At 42.0% G+C, this 24710-nt stretch overlaps 1 protein-coding gene and 1 pseudogene across 2 annotated transcripts in view; both read right to left on the reverse strand.

Annotated features, from left to right (window-relative positions):
- LOC138172826 (F-box/LRR-repeat protein 6-like) overlaps nt 1-9552 on the reverse strand; it is a 12240-nt pseudogene extending 2688 nt beyond the window's left edge.
- Nucleotides 1-11278, reverse strand: part of FABP6 (fatty acid binding protein 6) — a 56120-nt gene extending 44842 nt beyond the window's left edge. Inside the window, exon 1 of one of the 2 annotated variants that reach the window (XM_069102280.1) lies at nt 11085-11278. In XM_069102280.1, the coding sequence (XP_068958381.1) occupies nt 11085-11155 (71 nt within the window). In that variant the 5' untranslated portion in view covers nt 11156-11278. The remainder of the gene's footprint in view (nt 1-11084) is intronic. The other variant, XM_069102282.1, reaches the window with a different exon arrangement.
- Nucleotides 11279-24710: the final 13432 nt, after the last annotated feature.

Below are 24710 nucleotides of genomic sequence, written 5' to 3' on the forward strand. Positions count from 1 at the left end.
CTTAAAAAAAAAAAAAAGAAAAGAAAAACCTTAAAGTAATGTATTATTGCTGGCTATTATTGCTTATTTATTATTATATTATCTCAATGAATTCTTTGGGGGTTGAGAAGGTAGTAGAGGAAAATGTATTCTAATAAGCAGAAAAGAACACATCTGGGAATCCCACTGCCAAAACAGCACAAAAAGGCAAAAAGCAGAAAGAGTGCTGAGTTTAGAGCCAGATCCCAGTTCTGCTGCTTATGAGGTCTGTGAATTGCGGTCATAGACCTTGCCTTTCTAGACCTGTTTCTTTATCCATTACAAGACAGACTAGACAGCTCCTAACAGCCTTCCAACTCTAACTCCTATAGAAACCTGATCAGAATTATCTCCTTTGGATCAGCCCATGGGCCCTCCATCTCAGGAAGGATATTAAAGAAAGAATGACTTGGGATTTTTGTTTTGTTTTGTTTTTTGCTTTTTGGAGGGCAATTGGGGTTAAGTGACTTGCCCAAGGTCACACAGCTAGTTTTGTGTGTGTGTGTGTAAGTGTCAAAGGCTGGACTTGAACTCAGGTCCTCCTGACTCCAGGGCCAGTTCTCTACTCACTGTGCCACCTAGCTGTTCCCAGAAAGAATGACTTGTGAAAGGACAGAGCTCCTTTCCCTGGTGGTGAATTCAAAGATGCCCCCACACTCCATCCTGCCACCTCCTGCTAACATTCTTGCCTCCCTCAATAATCTATCCTGTAACTGTCCTTTGGAACTTATCTAAACCACTCACAAAACTTAACATCATTTCAGCTTATGACATTTCTCACATTTATCAAAACACGTCCTATAAATGTGCCCCCAATTTCTTTTCTTTTTCAAAATTGCCTCGTCCAAGCTTTAGGGGGTACTGTACCTATGACAAGTTACAATCCTGTGCTATCATCCTAATTGTCTTTCTTATGTAAAGAACCAAGGCCCAGAATGGTGTGTCACCATTCTCACCAAGGGGCTCTGACTCCAGGCTCAAGCAAAGCAGGTTCACCTCAGGGGGATCTTGACCCTAAAAGGAAGGGATCAGTTTTTTTCCCCTCTTACTCTCTGGCTCATTATTCCTTTGCTTACAGTAATTCTAGGCAAACCTCTGTAAATAAAACTTAGCTCATGTCTAGGGTCTTCCCAAAATCGATTAACAGAGTCCCTTCTTTTTTTTTTTTTAAGCAAGTGGGTTTAAGTAACTTGCTCAAGGTTACACGGACAGTTATTTTTGGGTGGGCTGGTAAGTATCTGAGCCCGGACTCTTGGGCCGGTGCTCTTACTCACCAAGCCATCTGGCTGCCCCTAAGCAATTGGGGTTAAGTAACTTGCTCAAGGTTACATGGCCAGGTGTTTCTGGGTGGTTGCTAAGTGTCTGAGCCCGGATTCGATCCCAGGTCATCCCGACTCTGAGGCCGGTGCTCTTATTCACTGTGCTACCTGGCTGCCCCAACAGAGTCCCTTCTAAAAAGTGATTCAGTAATGGAATACTATTGTGCTATAAGAAATGATGAGCAGGCAGATTTCAGAAAAACCTGGAAAGACTGACACGAACTGATGCTTAGTCAAGTAAGAAGAACCAGGCCAGCATTGTACACAGTAACAACAGCATTGTGCAATGATCAGCTCTGATAGACTTGGTTCTTCTCAGCATGAAAGGATCTAAGACAATTCTAAAACAGTCATGATGGAAAACTCAATCCATGGAAATTGCTATCCATATCCAGAGAAAGAACTATGGAGATGTAGAGAGAATGCAGATCGAAGCATATTATTTTTACTTTTTTGGTTTTTTCTTTCTCATGGTTTTTCTCTTTTGTTCTGATTTTTCTTTCACAACATGACTAATGTATAAATATGTTTAATATGATTATACATGTATAATCTACATCAGATTGTTTACCATCTTGGGAAGGGGGGGGAGGGAGGGAGAAAAAAATCTGAAACTCAAAATCTTATAAAAGTGAATGTTGGGGGTGGCTAGGTAGCACAGTGAATAGAGCACCAGCCCTGGAAGTCAGGAGGACCTGAGTTCAAATCCAGCCTCAGACACTTAACACAAAAACTAGCTATATGACCTTGGGCAAGTCACTCAACCCCAATTACCCTGCCTTCCCCCCTCCAAAAAAAAAGGTAAATATTGAAAACTATCTTTACATGTAATTGGAAAAAAATAAAATACAATAAAAAGTAGAAAAACATAAAAATAAAATTTAAAAGTGTTTCAACATAGAAAGTATTAGAGATCAAATACAAAACTATTTATTTCCTCCACCCCAAGAGAAATGCTAACACAAAAGACTCATTTCAATGCCCTGACAAAATATTTAAAATATCAAACAGTAATCCATCACTTCTATTCTCTCCTGGGAGGTAAAAACTCCTTGGAGATTTGTGGAACTACTGAACAGATACTTCCTTTTCTTCTCTGATCTGCACTATCTTCACAGTAAGTCTGGATTTTTTGGCAAGCTAACGCATGACTTAGTCTTCCTTAGTTCTTTTGTGTTCACTGAGATGTGTTAGAGATCACTTTCTCCTGGAAAGCCAACACTCAGACTCAGGAGTGCCCAACCTCTAAACTCATGAGGTTTCCCCCAAGACTAGAACTATCCATCTTGAGACTGCTATTTATTTTTCTGTGTTTAGGGGGAAAAAAACCCAACACAGTCAGGGACTTGAGGTCCAGGTCCAGCTTCACCTGGGTAAGGATGTCTTCTTACTGCCATGAAGTGCAGTTATCACTGATACTGAAGGAGGAATAAAGGGAATGAAGAAGTATATGGAAGAGATTCACCAGCCCCTTCTCTGGAGTTGGAGGGGGAGGTTACTTGAGTCCCATTTGACATATTCCAAAGAGAAGAGAGGACAAAAGTGATTTCTCCTTCTAAAGCAGAGGTTCCCAACCTGGAGTTTGTTCATCCCCAGTGATATGGGAAGCTTGTCCAGGGGTTATGAGGAAGATTTAATATTATCATATTAGAACATTCCCAAAGTAATATGTTAATGAAAAATGTGCAGATTGCATAAATTTATAAACATCTAACAACTTTATGATACAAAAAAGGTTAGGTACTAAATACAGGGCTTTTTATGAAAAATTAATTTATTTTATTCATGTGCCTATGTATGGCAAACTCCAGAATATTTTTTTTCATGTAAATAGAGGAATTTGAAAAGGTTTTACAAAAGGTCCAGAGTTATAGGGACCAAAAAGGGTTGGGAATCTCTATTTTAAAGCTTCCTGAGCCTCTTTTAGTCATCAGTCATATTGAACACAATCCCCCTGTGGCAGAGATGAAGCCTCTGATTGGGCATACCCTTTGGAAAGAGACCAGAGCACAGGTCCATCCCCTAGAAGCCAGAGCACAGGCCCCACGGACTTGTCCGTGCTACACTTAATCTTCAGTCTTCATTTCTTCTTCAGAAAAATGGGGATAATACTACAGGGTTACCTGGACATGTAGTACCTGTTTCATAGGGTTGTTGTAAGGCTTGAAAGGAATAATTAATGTAAAGAACTCTGTAATTTTTAAAAATCAAATATGATCATTATGTATTCTGCACTGAAGATCATAGATTCTGATCAGGAAGGGACTTTGGAGACCATGGAGCCTAGTCTTCTCACTTTATAAATTAGAAAACTAAGATCTAGGGAAGTAAAGTGTTTTGTCCAAGACCGCACATGCAGTAAGTGTCAGAGGCAGAATCTGAATCCAGGATCTTTTACTCCAGAGTCAGTGTGCTTTCCACTTAGTAATAAAGAGGACTTTAATAAATGCTTGTTGAAACTATCTGTCAGATCTATGAATAGGAGAAGAGTTCACAACCAATCAAGAGACAAGAGAGGTTCACATGAAGTATAAAGGATGCTTCTGATTATGGTAAATTAAAAAGGTTTTACACCAAAAAACCCAGTGCAGCTAAAATGAGAAGAAAAGCAAAAAACTAGGGGGTAGGGGAATTTTTTTCAGTAAGTCTCTCTAATAAAGGTCTCACTAATAATATATTATGTATATAAGGAACTGAGCCAAATCTATAAGAATAAGAGCCATTCTCCAATTGATAAATGGCCAAAGGATATGAACAGGAAGTTTTCAGAGAAAAAATTAAAGTTATCAATGGTCACATAAAAAATGCTCTAAATCACTAATAATTAGAGAAATACAAATTAAAACTACCCTGAGGTACTGCCTCATGCACATCAGCTTGGCTAAGATGACAGAAAAGGAAAATGACAAATGCTGGAAGGGATGTGGGAAAATCAGCACTTTAATGCATTATTAATTGATCTGTGAACTGGTACAACCATTCTGGAGAACAATTTGGAACTATGCCCAAAAAGCTATTAAATTGTGCATACCCTTTGACCCAGCGATACTGCTACGAGGCGTATACCTCAAAGAGATCAAAGAAAAAGTAAAAAAAAACCAAATCCATATGTACAAAAATATTTATAGCAGCTTTGTTTTGGTGGCAGCAAAGAATTGAAAACTGAGGGGATGCCCAGCAATTGGGGAATGACTGAACAAGAAAATGATGATATGTGAATAGGATGGAATATTATTGCACTGTAAGAACTAATGAAGGGGATGGTTTCATAAAAGCCTAGGAAGACTTGTGTGAACTGATGCAAAGTGAAGTAAGCAGAAGCAGAACAATTTATACTTAGCAGCAATATTGTAAAGATAATCAACTTTGAAAGACTTAGTAACTCTGAGCAACACAATGAACCATCACAATTCCAAAGGACTCATTAAAAAAACACTATCCACATCCACATAGAGAATTGATGGACTCAGAGTACAGATTGGAGCATATTCACTCCTCTTTCTTTTTCTTGCCTTTTTTTGAGGGTGTGGGGAGAAAAGGGAGCATGGCTAATGCAGAAATTTGCTTTGCAAGACTTTGTATTTGTATTTCTTGCCTTCTCCATGGGTGGGGAAGGAGTGGGGAAGGGAGGAATTTAGAATTGAAAATAAAATGAAGTGGAGTTAAGGAGAAAAGAAGAAATAAACCAAAAACATGGCAGTATGACAAGGATCCCATTCCTATAGCGTTGTAAATTGGTTCCTCTCACATCTGGGATATTGTTTTCTTGGATGTCTCAGCTGGAATTTCTATGTAGTCACCTGTGACTCTAGTCTATTGATCTCTGAAGACATAGCCAGGTTGGTTTAAAATTCAAGGTCAAAACCCTTGACCTCTGGCTGAGTGCCTTCATTGGGCTTTTGTAGAGCCAAGTTCTTACAGTCTTTCCTAGAGGCTATGGTGACATCTGTTGGTCCTTGCAAATGTCACTTTTCTTTTGGTGACTCATTTCAGCAATCCTTTAGGAAGGTCCTTATTAAAGCCACCCTGGGACAATGAGCTAAGTGAAGTATGGATGATATAATGGCCCTGGTCAATCAGTGTGAGAAGTTCCTGGGTGGGATTTTTATGTCGGTTATACTGAATATTTGAATGCGGCAAACAAGTTTATCTATCTAATACAGAAGTTTTCTCTGATCCCCCAGCTGGTAATGACCTTCCCCCTTAGACCTACCACAGTACTTTATTTTTCACTTTCCTAACATATCATATGTTTTTGCTTTGTTATAACTATCAGTGTTGGGGTCTTAGCTCTCTATTAGAACGTAAGTCCTTTGAGGTCAAAAATTATATCATATCTCAACTGTGTATTATTACCATCCCCTGAATTCTACTCAATTCAATGGAATCTCTCCTTATCATCCTTCCAAGTGATTTGCATATCCCTGAACAACCTCATTGTTGTTGGCCCTTAGTTCTTGAAGAAGACAACATAACCAGGGTGATGTCTTGACTTCCATGATTTGAATGTAAGTGGGGCAGAGCTACTCTCACTCTCTCCTCCAGTGAAGTTGAAGTTTAAGTGAAATCCAGTGGCAAGACAAAAATCAGAATGACTGGAGATGGCCCAGGATGTAGTGGTTGGCCTTGGCCTTTCTAAATTAAGGTCTTTCCCCAGGTCTCAGTTTGTCAGAAGCAATGCCCATTCAATGATGGAATAACTATAATGAGAGCTGACATTTATATAGATTTTTAACTAACATGTTTTACGTGTGTAATCTTGTTTGATCCACATTCACAGTCCTTGGTAGGTTTTATTATTATCCCCATTTAATAAAGGGAGGTTAAGTGTTTTGTCCATGGCCACCCAGCTGATATCAGACATAGGACTGAATATAAAGTGAGAGGGCCAAAAAAAATAAGGGGGGGAGAGAGGGGAAGGGATGGCTAGGTGGTGCAGTGAATAGAGCACCGGCCCTGGAGTCAGGAGGACCTGAGTTCAAATCCAATCTCAGATGCTTGACACTTACTAGCCGTATGACTTTAGGCAAGTCACTTAACCCCAATTGCTCTCCAAAAAAAAAAAAATGAGTGGACCCACGACTCTACCAAAATCCCAGGACAATCAAATTGCCAAATATGGATAGATTGCTTGTCAGGGATGTTATGGAGGGGATTCTTGCTTCAGGTAGAAGTTCAGTATCATTGTCATTGATAAGTATTTATTAAATGATTACTATGTGCCAGGTTTGGTGAAAGGACATGCCTTCATATCTGAGGTTCTATGATTTTTATTTCTCCATTTACCATAGTTTCAATCATATTTCTGGAATGCTTATTTCTTTGCCTCTGCTTTCTTGCACCCAGCACTGATGTGGATTCCAATTTAGTCTTCAACAATGGTGCAGAGCTAAACAGAATTCAATTTCAATTGAGCAGCAGAACCCTCAGAGGAAATCTTTCCTCATACTGTATTTACTATGCTGCTGGGGAGGACGGGCAGAAGTGGGAAGGGGACGTTGAGGTCTCATATACTAGAGTCTGGGCGTAAATGAGAGACAAGTCTAGCTGGTAATAGGGGCTTATACAGATGATCCTGCCTATTCTCAGATGAGGGGCTTACCCACCAAGATAAGGCTGGAATGCATGTGGCCAAAGGTAGAGAGGATTTCAGTCACATCCTGTCTTCTCAATCTCTCTCTCTTACAAACAGTTTCTACTGCATTATCTGAAAGCCTCCTGCAGAGTGTCAGTCTGTATGATCCCCAGAGAAGAACTGAAGAGGGAGGAGGGAGATGCTCGTTACCTGCTCCTGCCTGCTTCCCTCAGATCTGCCAAGTCCCTGGGGGGCTTATCCTTTCTCCTGCTGAGGGCTGCTCCCTTCCTGTCTATTTTACCTGCACCTTCACAGATAAGCAAGTCCCTCCCTTCTTTATCCTCCTCCCTTCAGCCTCAGCTTCCACATCTTCCCCTCCCCCATTTCTTCCTCCTATTCAGGGTCCCAATTCTCCCTTTTTTGGTAGCCCCTCTCCATTCTGGTCTCATAGCTCAGATCTGTTTTCTCTGCTGCCTGCTAAGGATCTAGTCTTAGGGTGTGGCTCAGATGCATACCAGACAAAAGCCCTGATTGCACTCATGTTCCTCTATGAGGTGCTAATGGAATATGGATTATTCCAGGTAAGAGATGCTTTACAACCCATCAACCAATCAATCATCAGTCCAGAAGCTTCTGTTTAAGTGGTTTTGTTTTTCAGTTGTTTTTTCAGCCCCCCATTTGGGGTTTTTTGGCAAAGGTACTAGAGTGCTTTGCCATTTCCTTTCCAATTCATTTTACAGATGAGGAAACTGAGGCAAAGGAGCAGCTAGGTGGCACTGTGAATAGAGTACACTGCCTGGAGTCAGGAGACCCGAGTTTAAATCCGGCCACAGACATTTACTAGCTATGTGATCTTGCACAAATCACTTAACCCTGGAAAAGATAATGGTAAACCACTTTAATATCTTTGCCAAGAAAACCCAAAATGGGGTTTTCAACAAACTGAGGCAAACAGGGTTAAGTGACTTGCTCAGGGTCTCACAGCTCAGAAGTGTCTGCTGTGGAATTTTAATCTTCCTGACTTGAGGCGAGGCTCTCTCTCCACTGCACCACCCAGCTACCCCAGAATCCTAAACTTTAGTTTAAATGTTAATTTGTGCCAAAAGCTGAGCTAAGCCTCTGGGGATAAGGAGAGGCTAAAACAGTCTCTCCCCTCAAGAAGTTTAGACTCTAATAGTGGAGAAAACATGTAAATCAATAGATACTTACAGAGTAAGTAAACCAAAGTACTTACAGAGATGGTATAAGAGAGTTTTAGGGGTAAGTCTTTAGAAACTGAAAACTGACTTACATTGGAAAGGTGGCATTTGAGATGAGATTTGGAGGACAGAGTTCCAAGAGGCAGAGTGTTCCAGGAAGGGGTGACAGTCAATGTGAAGATATGAGAGTTACAGTGCCATGTGCAAGGAAATGTTATCAGTCCCAAAGTGGCCTTCAACTTTACGCCTGTCATTCCTTTGCCTAAAAATCTTCTATGGCTCCCTATTGCTGAGCAAAGTTCAGATTCATTTGTCTGACAGTCAAGGTCTTTCACAATCTTATAGTAGTAGTAATAATAATAATAATAATAATAAGAATAGCATTTTTTAGGGCATCAAACACTTTCTCCCAATGTATATGATAACCATAGAAAGGTGCCTTGGCATCCTTGTCACCTTGTTCAGTCATTTTTCCAATTGTATCTGACTCCTCATGGCCCCACTTGGGGTTTTCTTGGTAAAGATACTGGAGTGGTTTGTCATTTCCTTCTCCAGCTCATTTTACAGTGGAGAAAACTGAGGCAAACAGGGTTAAGTGACTTGCCCAGAGTCACACAGCTAATAAGTGTCAGGGGTTAGATTTGAACTCAGGAAAATGAGTCCAGACCAGGCATTCTAACCACTGTGTCACCAAGCCACCTTGAGGTACTAAGATGTTAATTGATTTTCCTATAGCTGCATAGCTAGTATTTATCTATAGCAGGCCTTGACCTAATGTCTCCCTGACTCCCAAATCTATTCCATCAACTAGGTTATCTTGCCTCTTGAATTCCTATCCATCTTTTAAAACCCAATTCAAGTACAAATTCTCCCATAAAGCCTCTTTTGCTAAAGACCTTTCCTCTCAGACCTCATATAACACTTTATTTTACTCCTCTCTAATGCATTTGTTCCATATTATTAGGGTCAGTGTGTACTTGGGCAAATCACAGGCTCTTTAGGCTTCATTTTTCTCATCAGTAAAATGAGGGAGTTCCATTACAAGGCCTCAGAGGTCCCTTCTAGTTCTATGACCCAGTAAATGAGCCATTACTGTATTATATATTATAATGCCCCATAGTTAATTAAATTTGTTTCTTATCCCCCATTAGACCATAAGCTACACAAGGTCAGAGCTTGCTGACTTGCCTACCCTCCCTTTGTGTTAGCAGAGGTCTCTCTATAAAGTAATAACTGGGATTTATACACTGTCTTAAACTCTGCAAAGCACTTTACATATATTATCTCATTTAATCATCAGAATAACTGTGAAATAGGTGCTACTATTATCCCATTTTACAGATCAGGAAACTGAAGCTGAGAGAGGTTAAATGATTGCCTAGGATCACACAACTAGTAAGTGTCTGAGGCAGGATTTGAACTCACATCTTCCTGGATCCATGGCCAACACTCCAAAGTAGTTACTTCACAAGTTTTTGTTGAATTGAATTGAAAGGTCCACCAGTTGTAGTTTCTCTACATGCTACCCCTCACACACTATGGTCCACATTCTATTTTTGTTTTCTGGCATAGACTTTCTTCTGTTATTAAAATCTATTTTCTTTTCATCTTCACATCTTAGAATCTTTCCTCCAAGGATCATCTCAGGTTCCACCTCCTGCATGAAGCCTTTCCTGATTCTCTACCTTACCCCATAAAATCTGGAAGGGACCTATGGTTTCATTGATATAGACAATTCTGAGTGAGGAAATTTCATCTACCAATGCAGCCCAGCAATTGATATGCAATTGATAGGAGACATTAAGAAGTAAAGGGATAGGGGAAGCTAGGTGGCACAAATGGAGAGAGCACTGGCCCTGGAGTCAGGAAAATGAGTTCTAATGCTGCCTTAGACACTTACTAGCTGTGTGACCCTGGGCAAGTCACTTAAACCTGATTGCAGCCCCCCCCCCCCAAAAAAAAAAAAAGAAAAAAGATTTGTCTAGGCTTACAAGGCCAGGTCAGAGTTAGGACTTGAACCCAACTTCTCCTGACTCCAAGGTTGGCTGTATTCATACATCTCCATTACTTTGTGTTGATTTTTGTATACATAACATTTCTGGCCCCTGGTCACTCTGGTTGGCTGGTGATCTGAAGGAGATCCCTGTGACTGTGCCACAACACAGCAAGAATGAGGGAGCCACGACTTCAGATATTTAGAGGGCTTCAAGAAAGCCAAACTCAGACTTTTGAATGGTAGACAGGAGTCTCCCCTGGAATTGCAGACTTAGGCCATGTGGGGAGCTGGTCCCCAGCATGCCTTTTGATTCCCAACACTTGCAACCCTAGAGACTCTGGAGCAGACCTTCTTGGTGAGATTATCTCGTGGAATCCTTCAGCCCTAGAGTAACACAGGAATTTGTTTGCTTGACTATACATGTCCATAAGGGGGCCACCGATAGGCAACATGACTTACCATTGTCACACAATTATGTTGCTTATCAGAGACAAGATGAACCCAGGATTTCCTGAGTACAAGCCCAGCTCCCCATCCCTTATTTCATGCTATCTACTACACCCTTCCACCGTACATCTCAAATAGTGTCATAAACAATAAATGCTCTGGGCAGGGGAGGGGGGAAAGAGAGAGACAGAGACAGAGAAAGAGACGGAGAGATACAGGGAGAGAGAGAGAACAGTGGTTTTGTTTCTCTTGCTTTTTCACTGGGGGGAGGGAGGTGATGGGGAGGTAGGAGGGAGAAAAGACAGAGCCTCTGGCTCCCCTAGGATCATAGACCTGGAGCTTAAGGGACCTCAGAGCCCTTCCAGTCCAGCCCTTCCTGTTACAGATGAGGAAGCTGAAGCCTGGGGAGATGTGATCACCTGCATAGGCAGTAACCATCAGAGGCAGGAGTTGAACCCAGTGTCTGGGCTCAACAAGCCAGGGCTCTTTCCACGGTCTCATGCCCTCTCTTATAAGCAATTCCCTCCTACCTTGCTGCAGAGAGAGACTCCCCCACTGCAGGCCCACTTTCTTCCTTCTCCTCCTCCTCGGAACAGCTCATCTGGGATTACTCAGTGTCCTGATCTACATAGAGATAAATGCAGGGAACATCAGTGTGGGCCTCTGAGGGGCTTTCGTGTTGCCACAGGTCTTCAAATTGATGATGCCAGTAAAGAATAAGATGAAGACTTGTGGCAGAAATGGCCCCGATGAGATCAGGAGGGAAGTTGTCATAGAGAGAGGCCTGGGCTTGCAGCACACCACACTGAAAATTCAAGGCCGCCTCTCTTTGCCCTGCCAGCAGTTCCTTTCTCTTTCCCTCACTGAGGAAGGGGCACAGAAACTGGCTTAAATCCTACCCGCTTTTCCCCTATCTGCCCCCCACCCCAAAGTGTTCTTTCTTTTTGGCAGGAGAATAACACTTATTCCTATATACCTCTTTATGTTGACTTTTATTTATAAGCATGTTTTTATAAGTTCGACCCCATTATAAATGATTAGGATTCTTGAAGCTTTTTTATTACCCTCTTGGGCTCCTGGGAAGTTCAAGCACTGGTATTGTAACAGTGTAGTGTAGTGGATGGTGGGTTGGACCTTGATGCAAACCTTAAAACCTGGGTTCAAATCCTCCCTCCTAGTGTTCCTATCTATTCAACAATGGGTGAGTCAATTAAACTCTCTAAACCTCAGCTTTTTCATCTATAAAATGGGGATTATGATGATAATAAGACCTGTAGTACTTACCCCACAGCCTTGTTGTGAGATTCAAATGAGATAACATAAAGTGTTTAGTGTTGTTCAGTTGAATCCAACTCTTTGTGACCCCTTTTGGGATTCTCTTGGCAAAGATATTGGAGTGGTTTGCCATTTCCTTCTCCAACTCATTTGACAGATGAGGAAATTGAGGCAAACAGGGTGAAGTGATTTGCCCAGGGTCATACAGCTGCTAAGTATCTATCTGGGGCCACATTTGAACTCAGGTCTTGAGCACCAAGAGTTCCCTATGCAGGTATTTCTGTATGGACCAAAAAATTTTAAAGTAGTCCATTCTAGAAGTACGATGGCATAGGCTATGTGCTAGGATGGAATCAGAAAGACCTTGGTTCAAACTGGACATTCACTAGCTGTGTGACTTTGGACAAGTCACTTAACCTGTATGTACCACAAGTACCTCTCTAGGATTTATCTGTTCAGTCATAGCTTCCCTTGTCAATGGCAGTGACTTTGGTGGGAGGAGTTCCCTGTGCTGATCTGTATCATGCTAATTACAGAGAGATAGGCTATTAGGGAATACTTGGATCCTAGTCTCAATAAATTTGGTTCATTTTAGCGGGGGGGACCTTGGGTAAATTAATTAATCTTCTAGGCTCAGTTTTCTCACTTATAGATTTAATAATCTCAGTCCTGCCTATGTCACAAGGTTGTTGTAATACCCAAATGAGATACAGTAGTGAAAGAGATTAGTAATCAAGCAAGCATTTATTAAGCAATTGGTATGTTCCAAGCCCTGGGGATACAAAGACAAAATTTGACAATTCCTCCCTCAAGGAGCTTGTATCCTATTGAGAAGACATATAAATACATACAAAATATATTCAAAATAAAAACTTGCTAGCCATTTGCAAATATGATGATTTCCAGACCTATGACACACATCCCATCTCCCCGAAGGGAACACTCTCGATCAATGCAGATCTGAAATTGTTTTGCAACTTATGGAGTTACCTGGGGATCTTGAGAGGTTCTGTGACCTGCCCAGAGTCATGGTCAGCATGGGTCAGAGACAGGACTTGAAGCCAGGTTTCCCTGACGTCATGGCTGATTCTCCATACCCAGTGAATCTCTAAGGAATTATTCTTACCACTTTTTAATGTGTGTATGCCATATGCCCCTAAATATGTAAGCTCTTTCAAGGGGCAAGAGTTGGGAGGTTGTATTTTTTTTATCTTTCTCAGCACTGAGTGAAATGCTAGGCACATAAGTGGTACTCAATAAATGCTGACTTGCTGATTAATAAACACTGAGGCAGATTATGAACCTGGTGTAATTACACAGGATGGGAGAGTCAGGAGATCTGCACATCCCTGGAAATGTTGATTGACCCCGAAAAAAAAGCATTTTCCCTCATCCCCAAGCTACCTCTTCTCTACCTTTTCCTGAGTCAAGATTTCTCTATTTCAGAAATGCCCCAGACATGATCAGAAGCCTCTATGAACATAAGCCCCATTGCAGGAGGCACTGGGAGAGCCGAAGGCACGGTGTGCATTCATTGGACCTTAAATCATCTTCTCAGGACTGTGGCATCATGAGAAGGAAGAGCTCCTTGGCTTCTGCTAAAGGGCCTCTGGGGCCAGTTGTGTTGGTAAGAAGGGCTCCTTTTGTTTGGGTCTATCTCTCTGAGCAAGCAATTTCCTGGCATCATGCCCAGGACTCTGACTGGAAAATGGAGTGAGAAAAGAGATCAGACCAAGTCCACAGGTTTCCAGAGCACAAGGACCAGGCCAGATAGGATATATTTCATTCGTAACTCTTCATACTCATCCCCCTCCCAGTCACAGGACAGGAGTGCAAAAGGAGGGGGCTGAAGGGGAGGGGGATTTGGAGAAGAAGGAAGCTCAGGTTTCTTTGTATGACTTCTCTGCTCCCTTCCTTTCCTCCCCTCCCCTCCCCACCTCTTTCTAGAAAGGGAGCTCCCTTTTCTGTGCTCCTCATCCCAATACCAATCCACCCTGCCTGCCATTATGCCTTTAATCTGAATAACGTGAATACTGCACTCCTCATTCCTATGTAGCTGCACCTCAGTCTGGGGGGAAATGACATCTGGAGAAAGGGATTTACAAAAGTGATCCATTATGGAGGGATTACTTCTTTTACAAAAGGATTCACTATAGGATTTCATATAGGAAATACTTAAAGACCACTAACAGAGAAACCCACTCCACCTCCTAAGGCAGCCCTAATTGTTAGGAAATCTTCCTAAACTCTTTATAAATTCACTCATTGTCCTGAGGTTTTTTCTCTGAGGAGAAGCTGAATCAGCCTAATTAATCTGTCTTTCTCAGGATTGATCTTCATCTACTTGAAGCCATTTACCCTGTGCCCCTTGGGTCTTCCCCTCTCCAGGCATATTCCCAATTCCTTCAATTCCTCAGTATGAATTTGAGACCCTTCAATCAATAAATAAACATTTATTAATCTCCCACTATGTGCTAGGCAGTGTGCTAAACACTAAGGATACAAAAAGAGATAAAATACAGTTCCTGGCCTCAAGGAGCTTACAGTCTAATGAGGAGACAAACGCAAGCAAATATATACAAAACATGCATCATTCAGGAGAAATAGGAATTCATTAACAGAGGGAAGACACTAGAATTCAGAAGGTCTGGGGAAAGCTTCCAGGAATTTAGTTAGGACTTAAAGGAAGCCAGAGAGGAGATGGAGGTGGAGAGGGTGTAGAAGATCATTCCAGGTGTGAGGGACGGCCAAAAAAAATGCCCAGGGCTGAGAGATGGAATATTTTGCTCATCGAACAGTCAGGAGGTCAGTGTCACTGGATGGAAGACACGTGACAGGGAGTAAGGTATAAGAAGACTGGAAAGTCAGGGGGGGACTAGATTATGAAGGGCTTTGAATGCCAAACAGAGCATTTTGTATTTGATCCTGTAGGCAATAGGGAGACACTGGAGTTTGTTAGGGAGGTGACCTCCTTCTAGCTCATCAATATTATTCTATATACTATAATACCAAAATTATTCTGCTAAAATGATGCCAGTGGTGATGAAAAACAGCACTTTCACTGTGCTTTCAGAGTGATCAAGACTTGTCAGTAATTGCTTAATTTAACATAACAGACATTAAGCACCTACTATGGGACAGTCATTCTCTTAGGTACTAAGGGTACAAAACAAAAGTGAAACAGCCCCCACCCTTTAAGGAGCTTACAAATTCAACCTGAGAAAGCAACATATACACAGCCTAAGTAAATTAAAAATACACATTCAGTACATAGAGATAGCATAGTATAGTAGAAACAATCCTAGCTGAGGAATGAGAGGATCTGGGTTCAAATTCTGCTCTTTGATGTTTGTGACCTTATACCAGTCACTTATTCTTCCTGGCCCTCTGTTTCTTTATCTGTAAAATGGTGAAGTTAGGGAAGTAGGAGAGAGAAAAAAATAGATTTTTGTTAACTTAAAAAAAGTTAAGGGGAAAAAAAAAGGGGAGTTGGACTATGTGACACCTGAGGTCCTCAGCAATGATGTTTTATGAGTCTACATATTTTCAGGATTTTGGTGGGTCGGAAACACTAACAGCTGGGAGGAAGAAGAAAGACCTCATGGCACTGAACTCATTCTTTTTTTTTTTTTTTTAGGAGGGGGGGAAGGTAGGGCAATTGGATTTAAGTGACTTGCCCAAGGTCACAAAGCTAGTTTTTGTGTTAAGTGTCTGAGGCCAGATTTGAACTGAGGTCCTCCTCACTCCAGGGCTGGTGCTCTATTCACTGAGCCACCTAGCTGCCCCTGAACACATCCTTAAAGAAAACTAGAGGGAAGTAAAGAGGAAGCATTTTCCAAGTAAAGGTACAGAGGTGGGAGATGGGATGTCCTGGACTGGGAAGAGCAAGTAAACCAGCTTGCCTTAAAAATGTGTATATATATATATATTTAGACATATATTTGTTTGTGTGTATATATATATATATATACATATATATTAGAGAGAGAGAGGAGAGAGAGAGAAGAGAGAGTGCTGGTGCATGAAGGGGAACAATATGAAATAAGAATAATATGAATGTGAATGTATAAAGTAATATGAAACTAATCCAGAAAAACAGGTGAGAACCAGATAGTGAATAGCTATAAATGTCAAAAAAAAAGGACTTTATTTTTTATCTCATAGGCAACAGGGAGCCACTGATGTTTCTTGAGAGTAGGAGTCACATTGTCAGACCTGTATTTTAGTAGCATCAATTTGGAAGTTATATGGAAGATAGATCAGAGAGGAGGGAGCCTAGAGACAAGAAAAGTAATTAGGAATCTGTTGTAATAGTCCAGGGGTGAGGGGATGAGGGTTTGAACTGTAGTGGAGGCTTTATAAAGGGGAAGGAAAGGAAGCTACTCAATAAATTCCGTTGGTTGGTTGATTAGATTGAAATCCCCATAGGTAGTAGGGATGGCTTACTTGTGCAAATGAGAAACAGGTCTCCCATTACAAAACCATGTGTCAGAGCTGGAAGATACCATAGAGGTCATTTAATCTAACTTTCATATTGTACAGAAAAGGGAACTTAGGTGCAGAGAAGGGGAAGTCTGTGGCCCAAGGCCACACAGCTAATTAGTAGAAGAGGGAGGATTCAAACCCAGTTTTTATTTGTTTTCTTTAACTTTTTTTTAATGCTTCCATTCTATGGTTATACAATCCCAGGAAAGTCATTCATACGTGCTTCTCATGAATGAATGTCTTACTCATTAGTGGTATGGCCTTGAAAAGGCACTCCATCTCTCCAGGATTCCAATTTCTCTCATTTAAGACCCAGCCCAGGTGACTGGCACATAGAAGGCACTCGATGAATACTTAATTGATTGATCAACCTGTGTGTTGAGGCGATGTAATGGTAAGGGAATTTGAAGATCTTCCCTGCCCCTTAATGGACCTCACCTGGAGCCCAACAAGAGAAGCTTGCTTAGGGAAAGCTTGTTTTTCAGAAAGGCACATTCCTTTTGTTATGTTGTAATTAGGCAGTGGCTCATATAGGTTGTGATGTTCTCTGACCCTGGAGAAGGCTATATATAAGCCCTGAGGGGAGGTTTTGCTTTGAGGCTCACGTAAGGTAAGAGTTGTATGATTTGGCTAGATGAGATTCTGGGTAGCCATTGAGTCTCCTGGTTTTGAAAACCCAGATGTTGGTGTTCTCTCTCTGATAACTAACACTGTATGTATGTAATGGTCAGACAGCTAGAAGCCCTGTCTTTTGGTTTGTTGAATTATGTTATTTTCTCTGTCTGAATTTTTTATCTGCTTGTAATTTCTGTTTGTATTCTCCTATATTATTATAGGACAATTATAGTATTGTATAAATTATATGTTGTGTATGTATATATATATATATAGTATAAAATAGAAATTTTGTAATTATAATTACACAGCTGACTTTTTCCCCTGAACTAGGTAAATGATATATGTTTGATTAAACTAAGATTGTTAACCCCTTTTGAGTTGCTTTCCTTTAGAAAAGCAGATCAAAGAACATCTGCTAGCAGCCATCCTGGGTATGCTAGGGTGCTTGCTGCTCCAGGGGAGGAGATGGAATAAGATCTATTCTGGCTCTAAAATGCTATGGCTGTCTGAAAAAAAAGAGTAAGTATTTACAGGTATAGCTATGTCCATGCCTATTTCTATCAGCCCAAAGAAGCTCTTGTTAAATCACTTTTCAGTTGTGTCTGACTCTTTGTGACCCCATTTGGGGTTTTCTTGGCAGAGACACTGGAGTAGATTGCCATTTCTTTCTCCAGCTCATTTGACAGATGAGAAAACTGAGGCAAACAGGGTTAAGTGACTTGCCCAGGGTCACACAGTAAGTATCTGAGGCAGGATTTGAACTCAGGAAGATGAGTCTTTCTGACTCCAGGTCCAGCACTCTAACCACTGCACTACTTAGCTGCCCCTAGAAGGCTCTATGTTTTACACTCTTTTTTTGTAATTCTCCACAAAAGTTGAATTACATACAGGGGCTGATTGAGGCACAGAAGTAACCTCCTGAGACCCTTGAGGGCCATGCTAATGAGCCAGTGAGGACTGCATGGTCTAAAGATCAACCTAGCTAAATTCAGACAGGTGGACTGCAGGGTGGTTGTTTTTTTTTTTTTTTTGCTATAATATCTCACAAAGACCTTCCTATCATAGAATTGTACCCCACCTCTCACCTCTGTGGAATACACGTACATATTAATGAGGTCACAGATCCTTGAAGTATTGAAGTGTGTGATATATGTAAGCATATACTTTTCATTCATTACATATGTGCACATATCTCTATATGCATATGTACACACATTACATATGTGTAGCGACTCCTATGAGTTACTCCCCCAATGGGGCACTCACACTTGTAGGATGGGTTGAGTCTCCAAAGTGTATCTGTTCCCTTGAAGTTCTAAGGAGACGTCTATACTTGGGTTTCAAGGGTTTATCTTGTAGGACCCCTCTTCTAAATTGATAGCTCATCAGGCCCCATCCTCATTGGCATGCTTTCCATAAATAGTCAGGAGACATAATTAGTTCTTAGCAAAGTCATTTCCTGACGTAGTATTGTTAAGGGGATGGTGTGGTAAGCAGGTTATTCAACCCCTCACCTTACTGCTAACTCATTGCCCAGTTTCCCCAACATAAACACTCTATCTCCCATATCATATGGGATCTGTAAATCTCTTTATTCTTTTATTTGTTCTGAGCCCCTCACTAGAGACAGGCCTTCTGGCAACTCAATGTTAAATCCTTTTTCATCTCATCTCTGGAGAGGTTTTCCCCAAGTTGCTTCTTTCCAACTTTATTCTCGGAAGTACTGTCTACTAAAAAAATGTCCGTGGTTAGTAGTGTTTATCAGGACAAAGTATACACAGACATATTGTATCTGTGATGTCTAACTTTGATAGACTTGGCTCTTCTCAGCAATGCAAGCTTATAAGACGAATCCAAAGGACTCATGATGGAAAAGGCTATTCGTGTCCAGAGAAAGAATTACAGAGTCTGAATGCAGATTGAAGCAAACTGTTTGCTCTCTCTCTTTTTTGTTTTGTTTTGTTTCTTCTCTCTCGTGGTTCATTCCATTGGTTATAATTCTTCCTCACAACTTGACTATTGTGAAAATATGTTTAATGTGAAGGTAGATATAGAACCTTTATTGGATTGCATGCCATCTTGGGGGGTGGGGAGAGGAGGAGAAAATTTGGAACTCAAAAACTTGTGGAACTGAATACTGTAAACTAAAAATAAATAAATTTAAAAGGGAAAAAAAAGACAAAGAAAAGTAAATAGACTTTCCCTGTACCCTGAAGAAAAAGGCTCTAGGAATCTGGGAAGGAGCCCGGGAGAAAAAGGACATAGAGGATTGTGTTTCAGGGGTGTGTAGTGAGAGAGGGAAGGTGGGCAGAGTCTGAGCGAGCACTGCCGCTTCTGTACTGGTACACCTGAACAGACCCTGTCTTTGCAGACTCCACCTCTCCCTGTGCTTCTGCTCACATGGCCTCTTACAACTTCCCATTCACCAGATCCTTTTGAAACCATACTACCCCTGGAGTTCAGTCTCCTAGACTCCGTGAAATGACTTTTTTTTTATTGTTGTTCACTTGTGCAATTCTTTGTGATTCCATTTTCTTTTTTTTTTTTTTTGGAGGGGGGGAAGGCAAGGCAATAGGGGTTAAGGGACTTGCCCAAGGTCACACAGCTAGTTAAGTATCTAAGGTCAGATTTAAACTCATGTCCTCCTGACTTCAGGGCAGGTGCTGTATTCACTGGGACACCTAGTTGTCCCAATCCCATTTTCTTCTTCAGCTCATTTTGCAGAAGAGGAAACTCAGGCAAATAGGGTTAAGTGACTTGCCTTGCATCACACAACTAGTGTCTGATACCAGAACTGAACTCAGGTCTTCCTGTCTCCAAGCTGGGCTCTCTATCCACTGTGCCTCCTAGCTGCCCAAAATGGCCTGAGGTTTTACAGTCAGTTTAAAACCTTGTTGTCAGCACTCTTTCCCTGGCTGGGTCCTAGGTTTTCAAGAACACTTAGACATACACAGAAACACAAGAGCAGTGCAGTGTCTCTGCCAGGCAGGTGGTAGCGTTCAGCCTCCAGGCTTTTGCTTCTCTCTAGCTTGACTTTTGAAGGCCAGGCCTAAGCTAACTTCATAGTAGGCCGTCAGGGGGCCTACGCAGCTAGCAATTCCTCTTTTGAAGGTCCTTGGAGGTGAAACTTATTATTCCCTTTCTGAATAAGAGGGGAGAGCTGTTCACACTTTGTCAAGGGATTTCTAGGAGTTAATACCACATTACTGTATCAACTGAACCACTCACTAGAAGGGGGATTTGTCCCCCCTCCATATATGTGTATAATTATCTATACATACACACACACAAACAAACATAGATGTGAACACACATAAATAGGGCAGGTAGGTGGCACAGTTGATAGAGTATTGAGCCTGGAGCCAGGAAGACTCATCTTTGTGAGTTCAAATTTGGCCTCAGATACTTACTGACAGACCTTGGGCAAGTCACTTAACCCTGTTTACCTCAATTCCTCTTCTGACAAATGAGCTGGAGAAAGAAATAGCAAACCACTTCAGTATCTTTGCCAAGAAAACTCCAAATAGGGTCACAAAGAGTCAGACTCAACAGCATACACACAGATATTTGAGGAGGAAAAATCAAATCCCAGCATTTGCTGTCTTTAGCAAATCAACTAGGATGTTGTTGGGGTTTTTTTGTTTTTGGCAAATTTCATGTGGCAGAATTCACAAATAATCCAGAAATTAATTTTCTTCACAAGAATACCATGCAAAAATTATGTTACACAGTTTTAATGAGCAGAAATCATTTTATAAAATTCTAATAGGTTACTGCCTATCTTGATGATTGCAAAGGCCTTCCCCAAACAAAACAGAGGATTTGATGTACTGTAAGGGCAATACCTCCTAAAGTCTTTTATCTACCCTCTTTGTTCTTTACCTTCTTCTTATTCTTTTCATTTGCATGCCTAGACCTGGAATATTTGAAGGGTTGATGTAAGTTACTGTACCTAAGAACCCCATAAAAACCTTTGTAGTTTGTCAGAATGCAGACCATGCTCCCCGCCTTGAAAAAGCCCTCCAATATTTGGGGGTAGGAGAATACTGACTGATAATCAGGATATGATTGGAGTTATATGGGTTACTTCCTAATCTTAAGTTAGAAACTGGCTCAGGCCAAAGAGTTTTATTCTATCAGGAGGAAGTAGAGTTCAAAAGACAAGTCAACAAAGCCCATAAGCCGTAGTTAATTGGTTGGCTATGTTGTGTTCCAAAAGAGCTTAGACTCTGGCTGCTGACAGATCTCTCTCCTTTTGGAGGCAAAGTCCTAGTCCTGGGAATATGAGGGCTTGATTTTCTTATTAAAAGTGCTAAAACTTGGCCTCTGGGATAGAAGCTTAAAAAAGGAGAAAAAAAGAAAAAGGAAAAACCTCCTCTTAAGGGAAACTGCAGCTGAAACCCAGTAGGTGGCATCAGTGAGAACAGCCCTAACAAAGGCAAGGCCTACCACATGAAGCCCACTGGGAAGCAGGCCCAGCAGAACAACTCAGTGACATCACCAAAAGATAATGGCAGCTGCCATATCTGTTCCTGCATTCATGTTCCTCCATGCACCAAACATGATTACACATATGTGCGTGTCCCCCATTCAGGCTCCCTAGGTGAGCCTGCCCCTCCCACTGAGGGTTTGGATATGTTCGAGGGAAATAGTGCACAGTTTAGGGGAGGAGGATTTTATTAAGCATCTTTGCCTTGAATTGCATCCTTCACGGGGGCTTATGGTAGGGGTATGTGGAGGTAATTCTAATTTGCCTGAACTGGTTGTTAAATTTCAGTGTGCTCATAACACAGTAAATCAGGGCTTCATTTATTGTTTTGTTGAATGTCATAGACTTAAGAAAGTGATGGGAAGAGGCTAATAATGCATATTAAACATAAAATTTATTGTTTGTCCATTCCCCCACCCCTTCTCCAGCAGGTCGTTAAACACCAGCACACCCCTGCTTGTAAGTTATGTTTTTTTTTAATTAATTAATTTTTGGTTTTCAACATTCATTTCCACAAGATTTTGAATTCCAAATTTTCTCCCCATCTCTCCCCTCCCCCCCACCATGGGATGGCAAGCATTCTGATTACCCCTTCCCCTAGTCTGCCCTCCCTTCTATCACCCCCCCCCATTCCCTTCCCCCTTACTTTCTTGTAGGTAAGCTATGGTTTTGGCCACAGAATACCTTGAACCTGGGGCAGCTTTTCTGGGAAGACCCACAGGTAAGAGAGAGTGGCCCAGGCTTTAGACACATTTGTATAATGCTCTAGGATTACAAAACACACGTTTGCATTCCCTATGTCATTTGAGCCTGACAGTATATCTATAAAGTAGGTATAGGAGAGCATATGGCATTCAGATTTCCCAGGGGAGGAAACTAAGGCTTGGAAAGAGGTGGAATGACTTGTAAGAGGTCACTTAGTGACAGAGCTGATACTTGAGGGCCAGTTTTCCATTTTCAAGGCTAGTACATTTTCGTCTATTCCAAAGTACCTCCATCTCTGGGGATCTCTATTTCACCATATAAAAAAATGGTGGTGGGGGCAGTTTCTCCAGGACCACCCAGAGAGGCCTTGTAATGAGATGGGGGCAGGAAAAAAGGTCCAGCTGAGAGGTGTAACATGGTGATCCCCTGCCTTTCTGCCTTCCCGCAGTGTTTGCTAGAAACTAGCTGCTGGTTCATCAATCATTCAGCTAGGCTCTCCTCTGCCCTGCTCCTGTCTCAGGAGAAAGACAAGCCAGTTAAAAGCACGAAGCAGGAACGGGTTTGGGGAAATAACTTAAAACATAGATGGAGCGTCCAGGAAGACATCCAAAAGAGCTCGAAATTAGGACTAACAGAGTGGATCTCTGGTGGAAGAATTAGAGGTGAGATTAGGAGAGGAGAGTCAAAGATCTCCCACCTGCAGAGTAATTGAGTAGGGAAAGGGGAGAAAATGATTGTATGAGGCCTGGGTACTTTCCCATTCTCTCTGGAAATTCTGTTTAGTCTGATCCCCAGTCAGTTTTTTACAATGCTCCCAGAAGCTGAGCCTTTGGAAGGGAGTTAGGTTTTATCAGTTATCCTGGGTACCTCTGTGGTTTTCACATGCTTTCTCACTTCCTCCTTTCCCTGCTTTTAAAGCTCCTGGGGATACTCTTTGTCCCACAGTGGGAGAGATGAATAGTAATAGTTAGCATTTATGGGGCAATTTAAGGTTTTCAAAGCATTTTACAAATATTATCTTGTTTGTAGGTACTATTATTAAGCCCATTTTACAGGTGGAAAATTGAGGAAGATGGAGGTTCAGTGACTTGCCCAAGGTCATACTGTTAGGTCAAATTTGAACTCAAGACTTCCCAACTCCAAGCCCAGCAATCTATCCACCTCACTTCTTATCTGAATGAGGCAGGTCAGGAGTCACAAGAAAACAGAGTTCTAGAGCTGGAAGAGACCTTGGAAATCATCTAGTAAACTAATCCAACCCACACCCTCCTCTATCACCACCACCAGTTATACAGATGGGAGAACTGAGCCCCAGAAAGGTAAAATCACTAGCTGAGAGTCATCTAAGAAACTGAGAACAAAATCAAGGATTAGAACCCAGGACCCCTGTCTCCCAGTGCCATGCACTTTCCCCAGGAGTCAAGGTGAGTCTGGTCTTCTTAGTCTCTTTTCCCCATGGGCTTCGTAGTCTTGAATCAAATTGTCTCCCAGATCTCTGGCCTCCCCACGGAGGTGCTGCCTTCTCCTGGTGGCCTCTGGCAGCTCCCCAAGGTCACCCAGGAGTAGAACAACGTGATAGGGATGATTAGTGCAGGGAAGTGGGGAGAGGGAGGGGAAGGGGGCTGGCTCTGGGGGCGGCTGAGGGGCTGGGATATGCTCCTGGTACCCAGGGTGACCTTAGCAGTGTGAGTCTGGCTTGGCACATGGGCACTGCCCATTCTTGGCAGTCCCCCGTCTAGCTCTCTGTCCGTTTCTGACAAGCCAGTGACCCTAAAGGCTGTTGCAATCAATTTCTAGTCCTGATTCGGCCACTATGTGTGTGACCTGGCTTCCCAACACCCATCATTTTCTTGTTTCTTTATGTTATGTATCCGCCTGCCATAAACATCCCTGAGCAAACCCTGCCTGCCTGGGCTCTGTTCCCACTGGCCCAGAGCCAGGGCCAGGCTCATGGAAAGCTTCCCACCTGGCTCCGTGTCAGGCCTTTATGGTCTTGCCTCCAGAAAAGGTGGGGGCTGTGTACAATGGGGAGGGAAAGGGAAAGGGGGCAGGGAAGGGTTTACAACACAGACCAGAGCAGTCATCTGCTTCAAGCCCCTCCCCTATCCTTTTATAAAGGGGAGGAAACAGAGGCCCAGAAAAGGGAAGGGGCTTAGATTACAGGAGTTAGAAGGACAAACAACCAAGACCAGAGTTATCTGCTTATATCCACTAGTTATCATCTCAAATGCACCAAGCTACTTCTCTTCAAATGTCCTGCCCCGACTTCCTGTCCGATGCAGAGCCCTCTCGAGAAAAATGCCACCGCAGAGTCCCTCAGGATCTCTCCTACATGGAGAGATACCCTTCCCATCTGAAGTCCTCCATCTTCCACGAAGCCCACCCTGATCGCCCAAGGTCACAGCATTTTTATATAGGCATGTTCGAGTTAATAAGAGCCTCATGGAGTGTAGTCTATAGAAAGCTGGCCTTGATGTTAGGAAGACCTGAGTTGAAGTTCAGACACTGACACATACTGGCTGTGAGTCACTCAGTATTGTAGGCAACTTTCTAAGACTCTAAGATACCAAATCTGTATTTATAG

The sequence above is a fragment of the Petaurus breviceps genome, unplaced genomic scaffold, assembly GCF_028583685.1.
Source record: "Petaurus breviceps papuanus isolate PSGF00001 unplaced genomic scaffold, PetGlider_PUasm1.0 551, whole genome shotgun sequence".
Classification (NCBI taxonomy): Eukaryota; Metazoa; Chordata; class Mammalia; order Diprotodontia; family Petauridae; genus Petaurus; species Petaurus breviceps.